This window comes from Acartia tonsa, chromosome 6 (assembly GCF_053477335.1).
Source record: "Acartia tonsa isolate MP-2025a chromosome 6, ASM5347733v1, whole genome shotgun sequence".
Classification (NCBI taxonomy): domain Eukaryota; kingdom Metazoa; phylum Arthropoda; class Copepoda; order Calanoida; family Acartiidae; genus Acartia; species Acartia tonsa.
The window spans coordinates 30,988,610-31,012,793 of NC_137265.1; the positions used below are offsets into that span (position 1 = coordinate 30,988,610).

Sequence of the window (24,184 nt, forward strand, 5' to 3'; positions counted from 1 at the left end):
AGTATAATATGAGATTAATTCTTAGGCTTGTAACAGAAAATGTTTTAATTCTTTGTTAATTTTTTAAGACAGTTAGACAGTCGGACTGTTTTATGAAATGAGCAATTCTAACCCCAAAAAAAGTTATTATTTAAAAAAACATTATTTTTAGAGCTAATTTATCTGAAAATTGCACTGGGTCAATTAGTAAGCTTTGCTTAACTTTGCATAGCATTATCAAGCATTTCTTTTCAGATATACAGTTAGGTACTTAATTGGACTTTAAAATACCATTTACTCAAAGTTTTATAGTCACGTTAACTCATCCGTTGGCTTAAAAACTTTATTCAATTTTGAATTTTTGGTGCCAAACTAGTAGTGTTCAAACTTTAAAGCCAATAATTTTAATCTGCAAAAAGGGTATTCATTGGATAAGTATATCAATTTTTAAATTAATATCTTATCCCTTAAGATCCCTACAAAAATATAATTCAAATACAGACAATACACATCTAATAAATGTATCTATTGAAAAACTTTCCTAATAGATAATAATCAATTTGTGTATCTGACTGCTATAGGGTTTCAAATTAGTCTAAATGCAATTAATTCGCTCAACGCCTAAATTGTTTAGAAAATAGGATCAAGGAATTATAATTAAAACTAAAAATAGAAAATTGGAAAAGACTGCCATCCCCCAAAATATTCAAAATCAGTTTCAAAATGAACAATTACCCATTCATGAACTCCCAATAAAAAATCAACAAGATTAAATAATCCAAACCAATTGAACTATCTTCTTATGCATGTTTTAGCTCTCTAAAAAATGTTTAAGTGAAAGATAAGGCCAGCAGGGGTTTGGAAAAATAGACTGACATGAAGAGATATGTCAATGGGCCGCATATTACTCTTCCTCTTGATAATTATATGCGAAAATCTACCTTCAAAGTTATCAACATTTGAAAAAGAAAGTATTGAAAGATCAATTGCATATTTTCTTTATCCAAATAATTTTGAAACTATGGGAAATATAAGAATATGTCCTTTGTCATTTTCATGAACCCTAATAATAAGCCAAAAGATAAGAAGAACTGTGATAAAGGAATTTATTTTTCATTGGCCTACCCCTATATTTCGAAGAAGAAAAACTATTTGTGTGCAATTGCATTCAATTCCGAAGATTTGTCAATTAATGTTATATTAATTATATTATTAAAACAGCCCAACTTTCTCCTTCCTCTGAGCAATTAAACAATCTCATTTTTCATATGCTATTGTGTCTTTGCGAATAATAAACACAATACAGATGTGAAACTATGAAAAAGTGATTGTACACCAGTAGAACAATAGACTTTTTACTCTAGATGGTCATTCATCCGCCTGATAAACAAGAACATATAAATTTTGTAAATAAAAGAATTTCCACAAGAAAAGCTATATCCTACGAAATTCAACTGTTTACAACTGACTTTTATTTATATGAATAGAAATGTGCATTTTCTTGCCAAGTATGTAGTCGGATTGCTACTACATTGAGTTGCTACTGGTATAATTAGAAAATTGTTCATCTCGACATTCTACATTTATTGTAGGAACTGTGATGGAGGAATGAGATGCTAATTTGTTTTGTTTCTGACTAGAAAGTGAATAATCACATTCACGTGGAAACTAATTCAGGGTTTCTAGTTGTAATTAGTCCTTTATCACCACAGTAAGATTCATGCTACTGCCGACATGTTTTGTGCTGTTATTTTGTCGAATATGTCGTCTTTGGGATGATTATGAACGAACTGAATAAACTTTCAAATTCCTAATTTAGAAAAGTTTATTTTTAGGCTATCATGGTAAAATTATCAACTTTTACCTACTTAAACAAACTTAAAGTATTTATGTCAACTGTAAAACAAGGACAATAATGCCCATATATGTAACTGACAATGACAATTAAAAGAACAGTAAAAAGTAATAAGGTACAGATTAAGAAAAATGTTTAGCCAAATTGTAACCTATGGAGATTAATTATAAATTATTAGAAATGTAATGAATTTTAAAATTCGTAAAATAATCAAGGAAATATATATTGTAAAAAACGCAAATGGAAAAAATATTTTGCCTTTTTAATGATAAAATCATTATATCAAACATTTCAATTTTTAAATCGACTAAAAGTCAGTTATAAAAAATAAATAATAATGGCTTCATATTAAAAACTAGGCGGCACCCCAAGCATCTAGGTGCTTAGTACACAAAAGAAGGTGGTCAGAAAATAGAATAAAACTATCCCTATACATATGTAGTAGGAGAATGTCTGAATTTATCCTTGGTTCCATCAATCAGTTCAGAATTTAACATTACACTGATAAAATATATAAATGTAGACTAATGTTGATAAAATAACAGCTCTAAAGTCTAACAGGTCACAACACATTCTTACATACATGTAAATATACAATCAAGCAACACTTTTAGTAACCCACAGAGATTCTTAATGCACTTGAGTTTTTTCTTGGGAGGGGGGGGGGGTGATTATATAAAATGTGGGGTGGAGGATAAGTGATGAAAAGTAAAATTATGTATGCATCAAAAACATTTTTAATATCCCATTAATATCTAAATAGGAAAAAGTCCCCCCTCACAACCCCCAACAAAATTAAAATGCTGTTGATTGGGTTTCATTTAAAGAAAAAAAAATTTAAAACATTTGTCATCGATGAGAAAAAAATACTTTTATTTCTAAATGTAAGTGTACTTTTTTATGTTGTAATTGTTTTAACATAAAAAAGAAATTATAAAACAAAATTAAATAGCGAAAAACTTCGAAGCAATCTAGTTTCTCTATAATTGAAGAAAAGAACATAAGAACTTAAGCAACTTTAAATAAATAAATAAAAGGGGCTTTTTAAGCAGATTAAGAAATTGAAAATGTTGCAAAAAATTAAAACAACACTTTTAAGGTGTCCCTTTAATTCCGCAGTTGCGTCAATTTGACGATATTAAGTAAGTAGTAAAGGGTTAAAATTACCAAAGAGGGTTAGGATATTGGGCTGTAAAGACGAAGCCCAATCTGTACCACTTTTGACGTCATATTCTCCATCTCTTTTTTGGGGGATTTCTTTCCCACTTCTCCTCTCATCTCCCTCATTTTATGACGTCACAGGAATAAAAAATGGTGCAAAAGTGGTACAGATTGGGCTTCGTCGACTGTTAATTATGGAAAACTTTATAAATTTCTTCTTTTGCTAAACAACTTTCATCAGTTTGTAATTGAGTTGTACAAACCTACGGTGCCAAAACTCTTCACTATAACTCTTCTAAACAGAAAAGGTAATTTTGTTTATCATATTATGGGGTTTAAATCAACCTAATGCCTTAATGTCTTATCTTATCCCTATAGATATCTGTTTAAATATAGATAGAAAAAAGGGGAATTGGTTTCACAAATTATTTTGCGGATTCAACGACACACCCCTTTCAGGGTCAGCACAATTAGACACAGGGCGAGAAAGGTTAGGTCAGAAAAAATATCCCCTCAGGGTCGAGGGGTAAACAAAAGGGAGAGTAATCTTATTTCAATTTATAGATTATGAAAATTCGAACCAAAATATAATTCCACTAAAATTCTAAGAAATTGGCTCAATTTCAATTTTGTTCAGAATACTTATGTTTTTTTGTTATAATAATTTACATCAAAACAAGACCAATCTTGTCCATTACTTTATGTATTGCAAACTAACAATATAAAAAAAAGAATGGTAATCTGAAAGCAATCACTAACGGTTAGCAAATTTACGTAAGGACGTACCTAAAAAGTATCATGGATACTAAAACCAACTATGATAACAAAACTGAAATAAAACTATAAAAGAATAATACAGTAAAAGTTAAAGAGTTAGATAGTATTAGAGAGGTTAGTTGGAATAAGTAGATTAAAAACATGCAAAAAAAATTCATGCCATGCAAAAAAAAAACATGCGATTATTATTTATAGACAAGTCAGAGGTCGGTTTTTGATTTAGCAGTGTTTGTCCACAAGTACTCCAGGGAATTCCCGCAACCGCCAACCGCCCGCCTTACCTTATTGCTGGAATAACCGGCCAGGCGGTTACGCAGATAAACCACCGACGACGGCCTTTGCTGGTGCTGTTTGGCATACAGTTGTGCTCTCTGTGACGTGTAAACTCTGACCGCTTGAGGACCTGGGCCCAGCCCGGCGCTTCCCCCACCCCCGCCCCTGTCACTATCCTCCTCTTGTGTGGTGGTGGTGGTGTAGTCTAGCAGCCCAGAGGGGGAGGCTGTGTAGTCGAGCAGGCCGGACGGAGAGCTGATGTACTCAATATACTCCACGGTGTGCTAGAAAGGGTTAGGTAGGGTTAGGTTAGGTTAAATTAGGTTTTTGGTGAGTGAACAAAATTGCAATTATGAAAATTGATTAAAAAGGCTGAAAAGATAAAATTTTAGCATTAAGAAAAGTTATCTTTTCAGTCTTTTAAATTTTAAACATTAGAATTGTTAACTATTTATTTATTAGTTATGCACATATATTTCATACTTTCATATCAAAGTTTATTAAAACAGCACAAAACTTAATATTATATCAGAAATGATAATTTGAATAACTTTTCAGCTTGTTAACCAATTTTCTATATTATTAAGATTATTTTATAAAGATAGTCATAGGAAAAAAGAAAACTTTTGTGTGTGTGTACTTTTCTTGTGTGTGTGAGAGGATGTAGAGTACTGTGTAAAGAGTGTTTAATAAAATACCTATAATTCATATATGTATGTAAGGACATACCAACACACCTTAGTTTTAGAGTAGCTGCGATACTAAAACACACCGATATGGAGACCGCCGTTAATAAGGTGCATAGAACTATAGAAATGAAGATAAAACATGTGCCCAGTTCACAAATAACTTTTAAAGGTCGACCGATTTTTTCTGTAGGTCAACCTAAACAAGTACAACCCACAAATACCTTTATAAAATCAGTCAACCTAAAGCTTCTATAGGTCGACCTAAAATTTCCAGAGGTCGACCTTTGTCTTTTATGAACTGGGCTATGAAAAAGTAAATTTGTGGGGATAAAAGCAACAATATGAAATATATAACTCCATTAACAAAGTTTTGATGACCAAAATTAGAGTAAATACACTTTAAAAAAAACTGTATAAATTAATAAAATAAGTCTTGGTTACCATAGCAAAAAGAAGGGTTTCTTTTAAAATGCACAAATTATCTAAAGAAGTATTGCTGACCTTAATTAGAAGTTATACCTCTATATAAATTGTACAAATAATTAAGTGAATCTGGATGACCATAATAAGAAGAAATGTCACTTTATAATTTGATTTGAATGCGGACATTGTCATTTTGTCACATCGGGAATTTAATCAGATTCAGTGCGACATCACAACCTCAAATATATATCCATAAAATCACAAAATCAAAAGATTGATATGAGTGTTAGAAGCGCCGTTTTTTAATAGAAAATGCTTATATAAAGGTAAAAATTAAAGTTAGCTACTGGAATTCAAAGATAATAGTACATATTATCTAAATTTAGGTTGCTAAAACATATATTGGTCAATACGTTCCTCCATAGTTAGGGGAGGGGATGAAGTAAAGTGATAATAGGGGGGATGGGATGATTTGTTAAATTAGCCATCCTGGAGAAACATTTTAACAGGGTATGCAAAAATATCTCACAATGTCCCCTTATTAAATATTCATTATTTAAAAATAAAAAAACATCATATTTATGGGGAAATGATTGGATGGTATATATTGATTGACAGGGCACATATACTTCTTAGAAGATTTGTTTGTTGCAGTATAGTTGTTCCAAAATTGATTTTGTCCGTCTGAACGTTTCATTTTCTCTTTGATTTATCTTTCTACTTTTCAAATCATTTCAAAGGTTTAAAAACATTTGGGTAAGATTAATTTATACAGTTTATACTTGGATTTGTTTTGCTTAGGGGAATTAAAAATTAACGTTTTTTCACCCAATTTATTTTGCAATTTCATTCAGATAGCTAAAAGCATTTTTATTGATTTTTTGTGTATATTGTGTGTGTATGTGTGTGTATGTGTGTGTATGTAAGTGTGTGTTAGTGTGTGTTAATATTTCAGTGTCAGTGTGTAAGAGTGGGATAGAAATACAGTGTTAGGACAATGACAGAAGCTAGTAAAAGTGGCGGCACAGATTATGACTTTAAAAAAATTAACCAATGAGAGGCCACTATAAATTTTACCATTCGTCAATTACAGTGTATACTGACCTCTCATTGGTTAATTTTTTGACGTCATAATCTGTGCCGCAACTTTTACTAGCTTCCAATGAAAGATAACTTAATCTTTTCTCCAAATTATGATAAACATAATCCCCATTCAACTTTCCATCAAACCATTTAATTACAAAAACCTGAAACTTATTTATGAAGTTTGGGACAATATGGTGAATGAGAAGGGTGTTGGTCGATTTATCTGTCATTGTTCAATCCCTCTATCCCTGAGTATATACGCACGTACTTTTGTTGCTGAGAGTTAAATTATAGCTTACTCAAACAGAATTTTGACATATGGACGTTTTATATCAAAATATATGTATTGATCAGGGGGGAGGTAGGGACCGTTGGATTAAATATTACAACTATATACTGGTATAAAAAGTTCATATGCACATTCATTCACTCGTTGGCTCATTTAAAAAAAATAAATATTAATTGGTTTGTTAGAACTAACAGTGTCCAAACTTTTCTGCCAATAATTTTAATTTACAGAAGGAGAAGTCAATTTATCATCTATTTCTTATCCTTTTGATCCCTGGTATAAATACAAATACAGCAATGCGTCAAATCGGTTTTTAGGTCAAATTTTTAAAGCAATGACAATTATGTCCGTAAGTAGCGCAACTGTAATAGTTTTAGAAAAATTATTTTTAAGATTAAGGGACTGACAAAGGACGAGAAAAATAGAAAATAAAGAAAGTACACAAAGTAAGAAACCAACAAATACACAAACTTAAATGACAAAAAAATGAAACATTCTTTAAAATTTGAAAATGAAAGTGTTTTTTTCTGTCATAAGCGAAGATACTTCATTTTCTGAGTCTGCCTGTCTATGTTTTCTTTAATAAAACAAGTCTATAACGTATTGCATAACAAAGTCAACTATGTTTAAAGGTAATGTAGCATTAATTAGTTAACTTCAATAAGATTAAGAAAATAACAGTAATATTGTATACAGTGCAGTGCAGTGACAATATGTAATAAAGGCAATTAGCCATTTATAGCCAAGTATAAACATACATAAATGAAAAAAAAATAATGAGTTACTTAACTTACAGAAGGAAAGACGATTATCTATAACATAGATAAAGAGTCGCAGTGCTACTAAAGATTAACTGTTTTATTGTATCAGCAAAATATGATTTTAGTGAAATCTTAGTAAAATTATTTTTTTTAAATCTTTACCACAACAATTGAAACAAATATAGAAATTATAGAAGCGTTGCTACTCTACAATTAAGGTATGTCCTTCAGGGGCGTCCAAGCTTTTTATTTTGGGGGGGGTAAAATTTGTTTAAGGGGGGGGGTAATTCGGTTTTGGGAGGGGTAAAATGGCGCGCGAAGCGCGCCGCAAATTTTTTTTACCCCCCCCAAAATTTTTACCCCGGGGGTAAAATTTGCTTGGGGGGGGGGGGGGGGGTAATTACCCCCGCTGAAATCTGTTGGCAGGGGTAAAATTTGTTTACCCCCCCCCCCCCCCAAATTTACCCCCGGGGTAAAATTTTTGGGGGGTAATTTAAATTTTATAAAAAAATTAGTATTAAAAATGCGCGCGAAGCGCGCAAAAATTTTTTTTGTTAGAAATTTTCTATTCTGGGGGGGGGGGGGTATTTACCCCCCCAAAATTGTTTGGGGGGGGTAATCGCCCCATTACCCCCCCCCCCCTTGGACGTCTATGATGTCCATACGTCCCTCCGTCCGAGTCTTTTTAAGGTAAAACGCTATATTATAATTCATTTAGTTTCTGGTAACAAATTTTTGGAAAATTGCCATTATAATAAACAAATTTGTAACATTTAAGTTTATAATAAAAATCTAGTATTTTGATTATATCATTATCATTAAATTTTCTACTCTTACTGTATAATTGCTCTATACTGTTCTTTTTTATCGGCTTGATATTGCTGCTCTACTTATGGACATAGTAGTAATTGTATTTTTAACCAAATTTAATTCTGAAAGTAAACATTATATTATTTATTAGCTTTAGGGTATATCATAAAATATGATTATACTTAAAAAAGGAAAAGAAATTTGGCGATTTTAATTATTTGAACTTACTACTATATGTGCAAATTTCTAATTAAATTACTTTTTTCAATACATTTTTTATAATTTTGGGATGGTTTTAAGCTATTTTAATTTTAGGGGGAATTAGCTTTTAGAGGCTAAAGGCGCAACCTTCAGTATTAATTAGCAAATACGCTTTGAAACTTTGTTAAAATTCTTTTTTTTTATGCAAAAAAGCATAGGCACATATACGCATATGTCATTGTTATTTAGCAGTTATGTAACTGATAATCAATGTTTACAACATAGTTCATCTTTTTCAAAACAAGGAAGAATTACGTTCATAGGTTTCAGAGCAATAACAAGCAAGAAAATCTTTTGTCAGTGGAGACTGTAAAATGTACAGTTACTGGAGAGTTTAGACTGTTTAGATACTGTAGGGTCAGACTGTTAAGATACTGAAGAGTCTAAACAATGTATTTAAAGACACTGCACTGTAGAGTCTAGACTGTGTAGATACTTTAAAGCCTTGACTATTTATGTATAGATACTAGACTGTGAAGATACTATACATAGCTTATAGACTGTTCAGATACTGAGAGTCTAGAATGTGTAGATACTGTAGAGTCTAGACTGTGTAGATACTTTAAAGCCCTGACTATTTATGTATAGACACTGTAGAATCGAGACTTTATAGATACTTTAAAGTCTAGATTGAGTAGATACCATAGAGTCTGTACTGTGTAGATACTGGAGTAGAGTATAGACTATTTTGTTACTGTTGAGTTTAGACTGTATAGATACTGTAGAAACTTAACTGCATGGACTCTGTAGAGTCTAGACTCTCTAGATAGTATAGTCTAGACTGTGAGGTTACTGTAAAGTCTAGACTCTGTAGATATTGTATAGTCTATTTAATATAGAAACTATATGTATTACATTTACATTTGGAAGGACGCACGGGATCTAATACTTGTAATGAAGCTTTGCTACTTAAAAAAGTGTTTAGAAGGTCTAGTTTGATATTTTAAAATAAAAATGTAAGCGTAGATGTACATATGTATTGTATATTGTATGGAGATTTCAGATAGTCATACGTTCCAACAAATTTTAATTTTCATAGTACCGCAGCTCCTCTATAATTAAAGTTTGTGGGCGTACATATATGTATAGTATTGTAGAAGGAGGTGACGATTTATGTAGTCAAATTCATCTAGGACACCTGCCATAGTTGGAAGATGGTTAATTTATGAGTAAGCTCCTGTTAGAGATAGGGGTCTGCTGTAATATCCACTGCCCTCAGATTGTGTATCATATGAGCATACATTGTTTTTTTTCGCCTGAACGTATGACTGTATAGAATATTTGTATATGATTAAGCGTATATTACGCGGAGCGCAGCTACTCTTTAACAGAGGTATGTCTGTACGTCTAAATGTAAAACAATGTAATTTCGTTAAAGATATAATTTCTTAATGTAATTTCTCTTTTAGTCAGATTTTACATATTTGTATATAATTGTTGGTGTGCTACTTATGAATCCAAATATCCTTGTTATGTATATGCATTCTTCAAATATGTATTGCATTTATGAATGTAAGGCATAATAGAGGGTCCACAACTTTTGACATTTTTAAGTAGAGAAACCATATCAAATGATAGTATTGTGCTACTTTATACTTGTTTTAGAATAAGTTTGATTAAAATGGGACAAGAAAGCAATGCGAAACAAATTATTTTGTGGGTTTATCCCCAGATAGTTTCTTTATTTCAAATCTAAAGTCCGATTTATTTACTTAAACATGGTATAAATTCTGTGGGTTCACTAATGGTAGATGTATGTATTTCATACGCAAAATATGCGTACACCATTGCTATGTGTAAACTATATAGCCGTGGGAATCGGAGATATGGAAAAGCTTCCTTGAAAAGCTAGGAGCATAGTTGATGTCCACAATAAAAATGATAATTGCTGACCTATCGTCAACTTGTCGTTATAGGATTGATTTGATTTTGAAGCTTTGCATCTTATGGCATTGTTGAATTTTATTCTTCAGTTAACATATCCCTTTGCGATGGGAACATAAGACAATTTGAATTTTAAATTTACAATAATCTTTTAAATTTGTAAATGAGATTAAAATTTAATTTTTTGTTTAACACAATTTCATTGTTTAAAATTATGCTAGGCTAATCTCTGTAAAACTTGGAGGCATTTAGTTGACAAGCTTCACCTTAAAAATGACATATTATATTATGCTGGTAAAAGGACTAATTTCCTTTAAATTTAAGCTTTTATTATGTCCTTTAATTAAGCTTTACTATTATAGAATTTAATCCTTTGTATACAGAAGATTTTTTGTCCGTTAAGATCTCGCCAATCACTGATCACAATGAATTCTTCAAATTATAAAAGCATTATTCGGGTCCCGGTATGATTTAGACTTTTTATACATAGTCTTAGGTTAGTTTTAGACTATTTTTCTACCCTTTCCCTTACCTTTACAGTGGTGAAGTCACCAGAAAAGACAAAAGTAGGAAATTTAATTTCTCCTCATAATAACGTATACAATTTTGTCTTTTGTAGCTCAAAAAATCATATTAATTGAGCCCCCATTACCGTCTCCCTTCCTGCTATAAAAGAATATAAATTGATGGATAATAAAGGAATCATAGGGCATATAAATTACCCCATAATAAAGGTCTCATGATTTCTACATTTTCATCATATTAAGTATTAACACGTGTCTTCTTAGGAAATTGGAATAAAGATATGTAAAACTAAAAAGGAATACAAAAAAGTATGCAGTAACAATGTCTTTAACTTAAGTGGTACTAAAAGATACGCAACTAGAGGCTTCTAGGGGCACATGATGGGGGAGAGGAGGTCGACCCTCCCCCAAATTGTAATAAATCATGTCCTATGAGAAGCTACACTTTAAAGGAGAACCATATCAAATCAGTATTTAGCAAGATCCTTCAGGAGAGACAAATAGATGCACAGGTTTTTAACATAAGACTATACACTGCTTTTTTGTTGCTGCATTTTCCGCAAAAAAATCTGCGGATGCTTATTCCTTATTAACCTTAAACTTCAAATAAAGAGAGTAATTTAAGTAATAATAATATGTTTAAAACAGTTTATATGATAAATTTGCTTAAAAATACAATAAAATTAAAGTTAGCATACGAATTTATTTGCGTAAAATATGACTGTCATGAAAAATTAATAAAAATGCTGATTTAAATACAAATTCAATTATTCTACTAAAATAATAGGCTTAAAACGTGGAAAAGTTACATGGATTTATACAAAATGTAGAGATAAAAATAGATTTTTCAAGATCCTAATTCTTAAAGATCTTATTTAATACATCGTAACTTTTATTAGATTTCATTCATTTGGTATGGACTTTCAAAATTTAAGTCAACGCACTTCTAAGTTTAATAGGATTGTTTAGAAAAGATTTAAAGGGCTAAATTATGTTATCTTGTCGACATATATTGCATGTCACTATATATTTCCACGTTTAACAGGTTACTATCTATGCAGACACAATAGTAGTCTAATTGTAAATACGGACGGAAAAGACAGAATTACATAATTGCTGAAACTAAATCAGCTCGTGCTAGCGCTATTCTTATTAGTCTTACCCAAAATGAAATATTTAAAAAATTAAAAATAACAATTGTGATGATATTATATCAACACAGCTTAATGTCAATATTAAAATAGTGTTACATGATGAATCAGTATTTTTCTGAAGCAAGATATCTCGTAAATGGCAGAATCGCTTGGTTAGTGCTTTTCAGGAAAGCTTTTAAAGTACTTTTGGTGATTAAAGCTGTTTTTATTCTGACTCCGTGCCTTCTCAAGAGACTAAAGCTAAACATTCACTTATCCATATTGTAATAATTTTTTCAAAAGATAGTCAAATTCAAAATTCGGGCCAGGCTAGTCAAACGAAGAGACAGCCAAAGAAGCTCAAATTTGATGATCTACCACTTTAGTTTATTTTCATCATTAGCAGGGATACAGGGATAGTACAATGGACGGTAAATTAAATTTCAACATACATGGGGTAGATAATCACTTTATAACTTCTAGACAATCTTTTTATCAGCCAGTGTCCCCTACCTCCCTGATTATTAGGAAATATATGGGGTAGATAATAACTTTATATCTTCTAGACATTCTTTTTATCAGCCAGTGTCCCCTCCCTCCCTGATTATTAGGAAATATATGGGGTAGATAATCACTTTATTACTTCTAGACAATCTTTTTATCCCCCACTGTCCCCTCCCTCCCTGAGTATTAGGAAATATATGGGGTAGATAATCACTTTATAACTTCTAGACAATCTTTTTATCAGCCAGTGTCCCCTCCCTCCCTGATTATTAGGAAATATATGGGGTAGATAATCACTTTATAACTTCTAGACAATCTTTTTATCAGCCAGTGTCCCCTCCCTCCCTGATTCTTAGGAAATAAATGGGGTAGATAATCACTTTATAACTTTTAGACAATCTTGTTCAAGGGTAAGGTTGATAAAACTAGAATAGGTAGGTCCATAGGAGCAACTGACATGGGGTAGATAATCACTTTATTACTTCTAGACATTCTTTATATCCCTCACTGTCCCCTCCCTCCCTGATTATTAGGAAATATATGGGGTAGATAATCACTTTATATCTTCTAGACAATTTTTTTATCAGCCAGTGTCCCCTCCCTCCCTGATTATTAAGAATATAGGGAGTAGATAATCTCTTTATATCTTCTAGACAATTTTTTTATCAGCCAGTGTCCCCTCCCTCCCTGATTATTAAGAATATAGGGAGTAGATAATCTCTTTATATCTTCTAGACAATTTTTTTATCAGCCAGTGTCCCCTCCCTCCCTGATTATTAAGAATATAGGGAGTAGATAATCTCTTTATAACTTTTAGACAATTTTTTTATCAGCCAGTGTCCCCTCCCTCCCTGATTATTAAGAATATAGGGAGTAGATAATCTCTTTATAACTTTTAGACAATCTTTTATCCCCCACTGTCCCCTCCCTCTCTGATTATTAGGAAATATATGGGGGTAGATAATCACTTTATAACTTCTAGACAATCTTTTTATCAGCCACTGTCCCCTCCCTCTCTGATTATTAAAATACATAGGGTAGATAATCCCTTTATAACTTCTAGACATTCTTTTTATCAGCCAGTGTCCCCTCCCTCTCTGATTATTGTGAAATATATGGGGTAGATAATCACTTTAAAACTTCTAGACAATCTTTTTATCAGCCAGTGTCCCCTCCCTCCCTGATTATTAGGAAATATATGGGGTAGATAATCACTTTATAACTTCTAGACAATCTTGTTCAAGGGTAAGGTTGATAAAACTAGAATAGGTAATTCCATAAGCAGCGAAGCACAATTTGTTCTAATGGATCTTCCTTTATGCAGTGCTTAGTTTTTGATTGCATGACTTTTATCTGTAAGTTAAACTTGTCTATGGCTTTTCCCTTACTCGAATTAGGTGCGTGAAGAAAGTCGCTCAAAAAATCAACATGTGACGTCATGTGAAGGGATTATCCATCTCTTCTTTTTTAAGTGTTTTCTTTCCCACTCCTCCTCTCCTCATCCCTAATTTTTATGACGTCAGAATTTTTTTTAAGCGACTTTCTTCACGTACTGAGTTAGACACTCTCCGACTACTAGCGGCGTATTTACACTTATATATTGGTATGATATTGCTGTGTTTATTTGAAAAGGTTACAGGATCAAGCCTTGTTATAGTAATATTACTCTCATAAACTTTACACACAACTTCCCTTTAATCAAAAGTGGACCATCAGTAAAACCCATAATTTTCGATATTTTTATAAGTTAAGTAAGATTGAAAGAGTTCTGTAGGGTTGTCCGTTTTTGGTTGAAATAAGTATTATTTGTAAGTACTTTTGCATTTTAAATTTTGGACATTGGAAATTTTATCATCTGTGAAAAATAGCTTAAAAACCATATAACTACCTATAAGAAGCTGCAGTCAAAAGCAATTTATAATAATATGCCCAACCGTTTCTAAGATATTTTTATTTAAACACAAATTTTTAGCAAATTAAAACTTTTTTTAAAATTTAAAGGCTTTATGCCAGCTACCTTTTTTTACACTGCAATACTATGCTAGTTATTTAAGTTTGTAAAAAATGTAATTGCTTTCATAAATAAATGCAGCTAAGCCTATGGGTTTTGCAGGATGGCAAGGATAGATCGACGGATTGTTTATTATTTCTTACCCCAAAATTATTATAAACAAAACTAATAGTTTTATAAATGAGTTAGGACGGGAAAAAACCTACAACTTTTTTTCTTTAAAGTAAGGGGTAGGTCTAATTTATAATCTATTGTCTTATCCCTGTATCCCTAAAGGTTTGCTCGCCTTGCGCTTCAAACCTAATCCATTTTTTTATATCTCTATCCTTCACTTAATATACATTTGCTATGTAGGGTTCGATTTCCAAAATTGCTTTTAAAAAATAGCAAATTATTCTGTTATTGAGCGTTGCAGTATTATGAAATAAAGAACATTTTATAAGTTTTATTTTTTTGTTAAAGATTTTACCAAATATTTCGTTTTCATTTTATTATTTTTAAAGTACCGAACTTTGAAATCCAAGTTAGAAAAGAAGATAATTGAAGGCAGTGTTAAAGTAATTGTTTTTAGCCAGAGAAAATTATGTTCAAAGATAGCATGGCAACAAACCCACGTAAATCATAAAAAATGAGGACGGAATTACATCTTTTAATAGCGGAAAATGATTACATCACATGTTGATATATTATATTGATAAGATAACAGCATAATACTTTGTATAATAAATCAACCATCAAAAAATGTCTTAAAAACTGTTTAAATGACTAAAAAAGTGAATATCATTAGCATAAATGGGATGAAACTTGGAGTATAGTTTTCAATTTTGGCAAACTTCCAAATTTTCATTTCTAAAAAGAATATGAAAATATGATTAGCGAAGCTAACTCAAATTTTCAAAATTGACAAAAAATTTCTAAGATGATATTATCCTAATTTTTTGATTCAATGAAATATCCATTCTTGATTTTACTCCCCTTCTATTAAATCAACAAATTTCTATTAATTTTCCTCCCCTCTAAATAATTATCTATCTTTCTATCATGCTGTCAATTAACTATCTAGATGCCTAGCTGTCTTTTTTTCCTTTTGATGTTGTCATTAAATTATTTAACTTCTCACCACCATATCTTAGTTTATAACAAGCATTACTATATCCATAAGCAGCGCAAACTATATATCAAAAATTAAGTTGTAATAATAAACATGATTATTAAATGTATCTAATACAAAGGGATTTAACAGTGAACAATGTACATGAAAAGTAATATCACCCCTTATGTATTCATTAGAACTATATGTGGAAAAGTTTAATACAATTAGTTTGTACAATCATGATTTAATAGTCAAAAAGGTTTATTAAAACAAATCATGTATACCAAATTTGGGCCGGGTCAGTATAATTTACAATCCAATGTACTTTTACTCCCAAGGAAAGACGTATATAAAAAAATAAGTAAACTAACGAGTAGCTTCGATCCTACAAAACTGTTGGAAAAAGTTTAGACCTAATTCGCACGCTTAGGGTGTAAATTTACTTTTTTTTAATTTAAGAAATATTTATTATAATTTAGATAAATAAACAGATCTATCCAAACAAGGATTATTATATTCAAAAATAGTTTGACACCTTTTAAAAGAATTAGTCTAGTCAAGCTTTGTGTAGACAAGTAATTCATGTTTTAAGTTGACTTTTTAAATGGATTTACTTTTTACTTTGATCTTACACCAGATTATCATGTACAAAGTGAAACTTGTAGCTAGCTAAAATAAAGACACCAACCACCTTTATCACATTCCCTCTATTCCTACTGGATTATAGAACTGACCAATAAATGATGTCCATGTTAGCATCCTTATTTTACGATAATAATTTAATAAAAGTTACAATGGCTGACATATTAATGACATATCCTTCGTTCAATAATGATATTATGGTCAACATAAAACGTACATTAAAATAGCTATAAACCTTCCCATGACTTATGAGAAGCTAAACTGGAAAGAAGATTCACATAAGTTTAGCGATTAGCGAGATACTTCGGTACAACAGACACAGATCATGATACTTTTATATAATAAGGAATTTACATTTCTGTAAAAAAAATTAGGGAGCATTAACAATTGGACTATAAATAAGAAAGTTCATGTCTTTATCTCTAAAAGACTCACATTACTATCCTAATTTACAGAGTAGCTTCGCTATAAAAAAAACTTGTGGTCATGTATTGTGGTAAAACTTTGTGGTTTTGATACTTATTATTATTTCTAAATAAGATTGACACAATTAAAGTAAAAATTTGAGATTTTAAGATGTAACTTTTTTAATACAAGAGCAAATATTTCAAGAAATGGCAAATTTATACCAAGTTTTATATAAAAGATATTCTAAAGAAAGTTTCGTTAGAAAATCCTGAAATATGATATCTACATCCTTATACTAAAGTAACAGGATGTCTGTTTGTCTGTGTGTTTGTGTGTTTGTGTGTCTGTGTGTCTGTACCGAAGGATCTCGCTAACCGCTGAACCGATCGGGTTCTCCTTAACAGGGTAGCTTCTCATAGGTCCCATGAAGGTTTATAACTATTTTCTTGGGGGGTGGGACACACCTAACCCCCCCAAAAAATGAAAAATCCCCCCCCGAAAAAAAAATTTTTAAAATTTTTTTTACTAAAATTAAAAATGAGGGGGGGCACCCCCCCCCCCAAAAAAAAAAATTTAAAAAATTTCGCCCCCCCCAAAAAAATTTTTTTTTTATTTTTTATTTTTCTTTTAAAATCTAAAATAAGAAATTGGGTTATTTAATTCGACTCTCTCCTCCTCAAGTGCCCCCTAGAGGCCTCTAGGGGCGTAGCCGCTAGTATATATTAAAGAAACAGAATTTCTATGTGTCTGTCTGTCTGTACCAAAGAATCTTGCTAACTGCTGAACCAATATTGTTCTACTTTACAATGTATCTTCTTATAGGTCCTGGGAAGGTTTATAACTATTTTATGGGGTTTATCACCTCCCTCCCAAGAGAAATTACCACTAGAAATCACGCTAAAAGTAAAAGTAACTCTTTGGTTAGTTATCTTCGAACAAAGTAATTAATATCTATCTATCATATTTTACGATGTTGTTTTTCCTTTTCGTTAAAGTCGCTAATTAAACAGTTATATATTCTTGTAAATAAGAAAGTAAAATATCCACTTAAAGCAGTGGGTTGTTCGCATGTTTGTGTTTTAAGATATATTTAACTATTTTTAAGAACTGACTGAAACGAGGTATCGAACGGTCATTTATTCTTTATTTTCTCGAAAATAATAGTCGAAATTAGAATTATTACGTAAGTCATGTACAATAATAATAGTATGTTTATCATTATTCTGCCTATAATTTATTTGTTATATAGTATTGAAATGAGTTTATAAGTATCATAATAATCATATATGTATATGTATTATGTATATACTTGTATATACTTAAGTATGATACAATACTATATGTTTCTATATGAATACCCTAATTATGATATTTCCGTTTTGTTTACATGAATACACAAACACCTATTATTACATCATCCTTACACAAAAGTAACAGGACCTGTTTGTGTGCACAGAAGGATTTTGCTAACCACTGAACCGATATGGTTATCCTTCACATTGAAGCTTCTCATACGTTCTAGATTGGGTATCACCAAATTCCCAAAAGAAATCGCCTCTAGTAAAAAAAACCTCCAAAAAATGTATTTTTACTTTTCTTCTTAAGCAGCTTTTAAAAATTATCAAAAATTATCATTATTATATTTAGATCTTATATGCTAAAAAGCTTGATGTTTATGTGTCCACGTGTTACTTAAGATCCTTTAAAGTATTAAAAGATTTATAGTTTTGAGGGAAGAGTGATTGGCAGAATTGCTTTGCTCCAAACAATTTGTCTGACAAAATACCCATAAAGTAAACCACATTTGCTATAACTATAACTATCAATCAACATTATCATATCAAGGATCAGGGATAGGATAATGGACAATTAATAAATTTCCCCTCAATTATTTTGGGTGTGATATCTACCTTAGATATGATATGAAAATTAGGGGGGAGTATAGGATGTAGAATGTAGATTAATTTAAGCGCCATTTTCCTTTCCCTCCCTAATAATTATATTTGTATGTATATAGGATGATTTAAGGGGGGAGGGGGGAGGCATTTCCGTTTAGGTAGAAACCTATCAGTTATTAAAAGCGTAGCTTACATAAAATTAAGGATATTTCAATCAACTGTTTTAATTCTATTAATGATGATTCTTTATATGGTTTAACTTGGAACTATATTCATCTATAAACAAGTGTGGCTATCCATAACCTTCGTTTGCTTGGTTATTTTCATCCTTGTTCTACTTAAACATGTTTCATATTTGTAAATTAATAGGAAAAATCCTTAAAAATTACGGAAATTGGTTGGGGGGTATAAAAAGGAAGTAGGTAAGAAATTACTAGGTAATCTTATTAATTTTTAGTAGCGCAGCTACTCTCTAACTAGATCCTGTACGTCTAAGCGAAACTGCGTAAAATCATTACAGCAATTAAACCAAAAATATCATATACAGTAATTAATTGACAAAAACTGCCAGAAGATAAAAGTATTGTTAACTTATTACTGCTGCGTTACTATAGTTAGAAAGTAAAAGTAACCTAACTCCTAGAATTATGCTTTTAATTTGGAGAAAGCTGGTGGGAAAAATATATAGATTATCTATTTTTAAATTATGCCTTACAGATATAACAATGAAAATAAACAAAAATAGGATATTTTTTCAAGAGGAAGAAAAGCTGGATCTAACAAGGAAGAGAAAGGGCAATAAACATGAATTAATTTTTGTTTTATTTTGTTTAAAAACATGTTTTCTTCTTTAATAGCTTAACAAGAAAATAAAGTCAAAAAATAGATTGCCGGTACAAATTTTAGCAGTAAAGTTTAATACAATAAGAACAGAGATAATTTTGTATTAAAATCATCCGAATAAATACATATATCATGTTTTTTATTCTAGAAGGTATTAGATTAGATATTCAAAACAGTATTTTCATATATTTTTAAAATCCGTCAAAACCAGGAAGTGTAGGACGCAAAGACAGACATACCGTAGCTGTGTTGCAAAAAGTGTAATAGTATGTTTTATGATTTAACAATGTTAAAATATAAAAAAGTATTACATGTATGGAAGTATTTTTTCTTCATGATTTATTAGAAATAAAGCAACTCTTAAATTTTGCTTCGATTCTCAAGCATTTTTTTATTCATTTTTTATTGTGGTTTTAGTTTAAGAAGCAATTCCATTTGAATGAAACCTTTAGTTTTAAATTTTCGAGATCTTACTGCTGGAAAAGCTTTAAGTATTAAAGTTTGTATTTGAATTAAATATAACTCTCTCTAAGTTTACTTTAAAGAATTCATATAATTTTTAAACTGCGCTACTTTTGTAGATTTTTGTGCTTGTAAATTTTGTTATGGATTTTATCTTTATTGACAACTAGAGAACAATCTAAAGAAAGTGAAAAGATGACAAACAGACAGACAAATTGACACTGACAGACAAACAGACAGACAAATTGACACTGACAGACAAACAGACAAACAAATTGACAAGAGGTGACAGGATATTATGAAAGAAATAAGCGAAAGTGTGAAAAACTTAATTTCAACAAAAACTACACACCAACAAAAACTTTAAGGCTTATGGTTTTAATATGATAGAATTGTGCCATTAGTTTTAAACATTTTATATAAAATCAAGATTAAACATTTATGATTTTATGGAATTGTTTAAGATTTTGCTACTCAAAAAATATTTCTTTCTTTCATGAGTTTCAAAGTTTTTTAAAGGAAATTAATTTTAACTTATATGAGATATGATTTTTCTTCACGGTTTAGAATCAGCTAAAAAGAGCTGATTCTCAGCCGTGGGATAAAAGTATGAAAAATAGTTAACAAGCTGAAAAAAGTGTTTTAAAAAGTTATGTTATGAGTAAATACTACAATTTGGAGCGCAGCCCCTATATAATTACGGCACGTTGTTGTTATTATTATTAGGTGCAAATTAGTGGCTAGGGGTAAAACAACTAGACAAGTAACAAATTAATAGCGAGAGCAGACAAGTGGTTAGCATACATTTCCGCATTCATTCCCTATTATTATTCTCATCAGTAATAGTTTTTTTTTATCGCATCGTATTATAGACAGCTTTCCGTGCATATTTGAATGAAAAATCATAATATTAAATCAAAACCAGTTTTGTTCCCCCGAGAGGCCGAAGGCTAACAAAACTAGTTTTAATTTGATGCTTTTTATTTTAATGTTCGCAGAAAATTGTCTGTAATACAATGCTATATATGATTTTTCAGTTTGGCTGAGAACCGGTTTTCATCCAGCGGATATTAATCGGTTTCGAAGCCGTACTGGAATATTTATTCATTTTTGCATTTTTGGCACAATGCGAATATAAAAAAAGCTGTTCGGATTAAAAAATATGCGGAAGTGAATGCACACCTTAATAATACAACAGGCCTGGCTCAGGAACTTAGAGACATGACAATGGTTGATAAATAAATCATTAGTCAAACATTTCCTTTAGATCATGGAAATAAAACGAAGTAGTGGGTTTCGTCGTAATTTCCCAGTAGCTTTTGTTAGGCTACTGCAGTGGCTAGAAATAGGAGAAAAGCTAATGTGAAAATACGACGAAACCCGCTACTTCGTTTTCTTTTCCATGATCCATGATTCGTTTTAAGTATTAATCCTAGAAAAAAGGATGATTTGTATTACTAAAAAGGGCTGATTTTCAAATATAATATTTTGAGTGGAAGATTTATTTATCAACCAGTGTCTTATCTCTATATCCCTGTAAATTAACATTTTCATCAAGAATTTTGGTAATAAATTCTACTTTTTCGGACATTTGCTTGTCAAAATCATAGACATGGAAAATTGTTCAAAAAAATAATATAATTTAGGGCAATATTAACTTATGCTTTTACATTAAAGATATGTATATAACTAAATTTGTTAATTTAAGACATAAAGCATTAAAATTTGAATTTGAAATGTGACTTTAAAAACTTTGGGAACAGTTATCAATTCTTTATTTGTTGGTGCAAACAGGTAGTATCTCACAAGTAGTTTAAACCTAAAGAAATGGCCTTATGTTAATCATCATTGGGGATGTGCAACAATATATAGTCCATTGTCTATAAATTTACTATTTCAAATAAACCCTTGTCTTACCATTTCATCATAACATTTTTTAGAACTTTTTTCCATATCACTGTCAAGAGCTAAACAAAAAATAGATTCTGCCAAAGGCATTTTAAGGCATAGTTAACATGATACATAAAGCAAAAAAAAACACACTTTTACCATTTTTAGAAATCTACTATTACCAAAATTATTTATGAAAGAGTTGGTTAAGACGTTAGATCTTTGAATTTTACAATTTTTAAAAATTCAAAGCTCATACGTATTAATATAATTCTATATTAATTTGTTAAAAATTAAAGATTAAAAAACATTGTGATATATGCAAAGCTAAAATCTTACCTTGCCCTGTCTTGGGCTATCACTCTCAGAAACAGAAGTTTCCAGAACATCCACGCTTGACCGCCGAATCCGCTGTGTCGGCGGCTGAGGCGCTGGTCTCTTTTCCCGCTCCCTACTTCCGCCGCTAACACCTCCCTGTCGCCGTCCTTCTCCGCCACGGGCCATCCTTCTTGGGTCAACATCAGCGGCGCGGCTGCTTTGGCGGCTTAAATCGCCACCAGCCGTTTTTGTGTTTAGGTTGTTTATGAACTGGGCACGATGGCGTTGGACACGTTCTTGGCGGCCGCTCAAATCATCAGTCAACTCGCCTTCAGATATTGATGCCTTGGAAATTCTGCGCGGTGGGGCTGGGTTCACAATTTCCCCGCCAGACCGTTCACGCCGCAACAAGGCACCGCTGCGCTCCAGAGTTGTTGTTCTGTGCGGGCGCTCCAGTGTCATTTGACGTGTTGGACTGACAGACGGCACACTAGGCGCGGTTCTGGTCGGGCTTGGCGGCAGATGATACATTGATCTATACTGAGGCGAGTTATAAAAATCTTTCATAGATCCAATATTAGCACCAGGCGGAACGCTGTGACCGCGTTCCCTCTCGTAATCAGACTCGCCGCTGCGATAGTTCTTATTGTTTGCGGCTGAATCCAATAAAAGTCTATCACCTACACTGTGACTGCTTCGACGGGATACACCCGCCATCCGCCGTTCATCCACTTCCTTCTCTGCTTCAACTTCGTTGTCTCCTCTATACATTGTGTATTTCGCAAGTCTGTCCTCTGCAGCCGCAGATTTTTTCATCAAAACAGACTTGGTACCGCGTGCACCAGTTTTATCGCGGTTAAGGGTTAAGGTTCGAGACCCAACACCATTCACGTCCCGATACACAGGCCTCTGACCTGATGCAGAACTGTCCCGGCCATCTCGGCCGCTGCGGTAGCTCTGCGGATCTCGTGGATCACGGCTGCGGACCTGTTTGGGGTTATTATCTGCCTGTATTTCATTGTGGACACGTTGGATCTTTTTAATTGGACTTCTGCTGGTAGCCGCAGCTCTTGTGCTTGGCGTACGCTCTACCCGCCGTGCGCTATGCTCTCGCCGCACTGGCACTATAATTTCTCCGCTTGATGCGGCCCTAGTCCTCGGAGGTCTTGTAGGTGAAGTGCTGGGTGATCGTGCAAACGAGGGATAAACCTTAGCACTGCTGCCGCGCGGCCGCGCATACCTGTCAGGGCTCATTTCGCGGTCTGGACTGGTGCTGTAACCAGAGTAAGCTCTATTCCTTTCACCGCCAGCGGCCCGTCTTTCAGACCGAATGCGGCGACCCTCCCGGTCATATTCTCCGCTCACTTTTTGTCTTGTCTCCGAATGGGCATTACGGACTAGTGTGGCTGACTGAAAATGTTGTCGGTTCATGTCGGCTACATAATTATTCTGTGAGCTAGAAGTTGTGTCGGATTCATGGCGGCGGCTGGATCGTGTCGGCGCTGTCGCAAATTCAGCCGGCACTGGTACCTTGTTCTTGGGGACCTTGTAGTGCTCGGACTCAAACTTGCGGCCGCCACCAAATACTGGTCGGTCGTACTGTTGCCGGTTGCCGGCCTGCAGATTTTCCTGGGAGAATCCTTTGTATTGGATTGTGTCGTTGGCTGTGTTGATGGTTGTCTTGTAGGGTTTTCTGGCCACCTGGCGCTCTGGGGTAAACCTGGACGAAAAAAAATATATTCAGTAAGTCAGAAATGAAAAAAATAACTCTAATATTAATTTACAACCCTTTCACCCCTTTCTACCATTATACAAAATACCAAAGTCTTATTGTCTTTCATTTTAAACATGATAATATGGTGTCATGGATATAGCAACAGAATAAAATATATTTTGCCTCGAACGTTTAAAAATTACAAAAAACCACCTTCTAAAAAACCTAAACCAGCGGTTATAGATATCTTTACCTGTGAGGGGAAGTAACATGAATTCTAGCTTTCAACTCTTGTCTTCTATTCTCCTTATCTGAGTCAAGTCCTCTCTCCAGAGACCTGCTGGAATGTTGGGCAGGTGACATATTATTATACCTGGATAACAGAAGAAAGATTTATTTTCCATTATTACTTTAACTAAATTTCATCTTATATAAATAGATTATAATTACTTTTAATTATTCGCATTATTAACTCTAATTCTGTTAAATTCAGCTA

The 24,184-nt window shown here is 32.4% G+C and overlaps 1 protein-coding gene across 3 annotated transcripts in view; it reads right to left on the reverse strand.

The window, feature by feature from the left end:
* The window catches only part of LOC145322364 (uncharacterized), a 225,466-nt gene that overhangs the window by 39,566 nt on the left and 161,716 nt on the right, over positions 1–24,184 (reverse strand). For 2 of the 3 annotated variants that reach the window (XM_080164348.1, XM_080164347.1), the window contains 3 exons: positions 23,942–24,061; positions 21,996–23,694; positions 4,054–4,329 (listed from right to left, as the gene is read on the reverse strand). In XM_080164348.1, coding sequence (XP_080020474.1) covers positions 4,054–4,329; positions 21,996–23,694; positions 23,942–24,061 — 2,095 coding nt within the window. The remainder of the gene's footprint in view (positions 1–4,053; positions 4,330–21,995; positions 23,695–23,941; positions 24,062–24,184) is intronic. The other variant, XM_080164349.1, reaches the window with a different exon arrangement.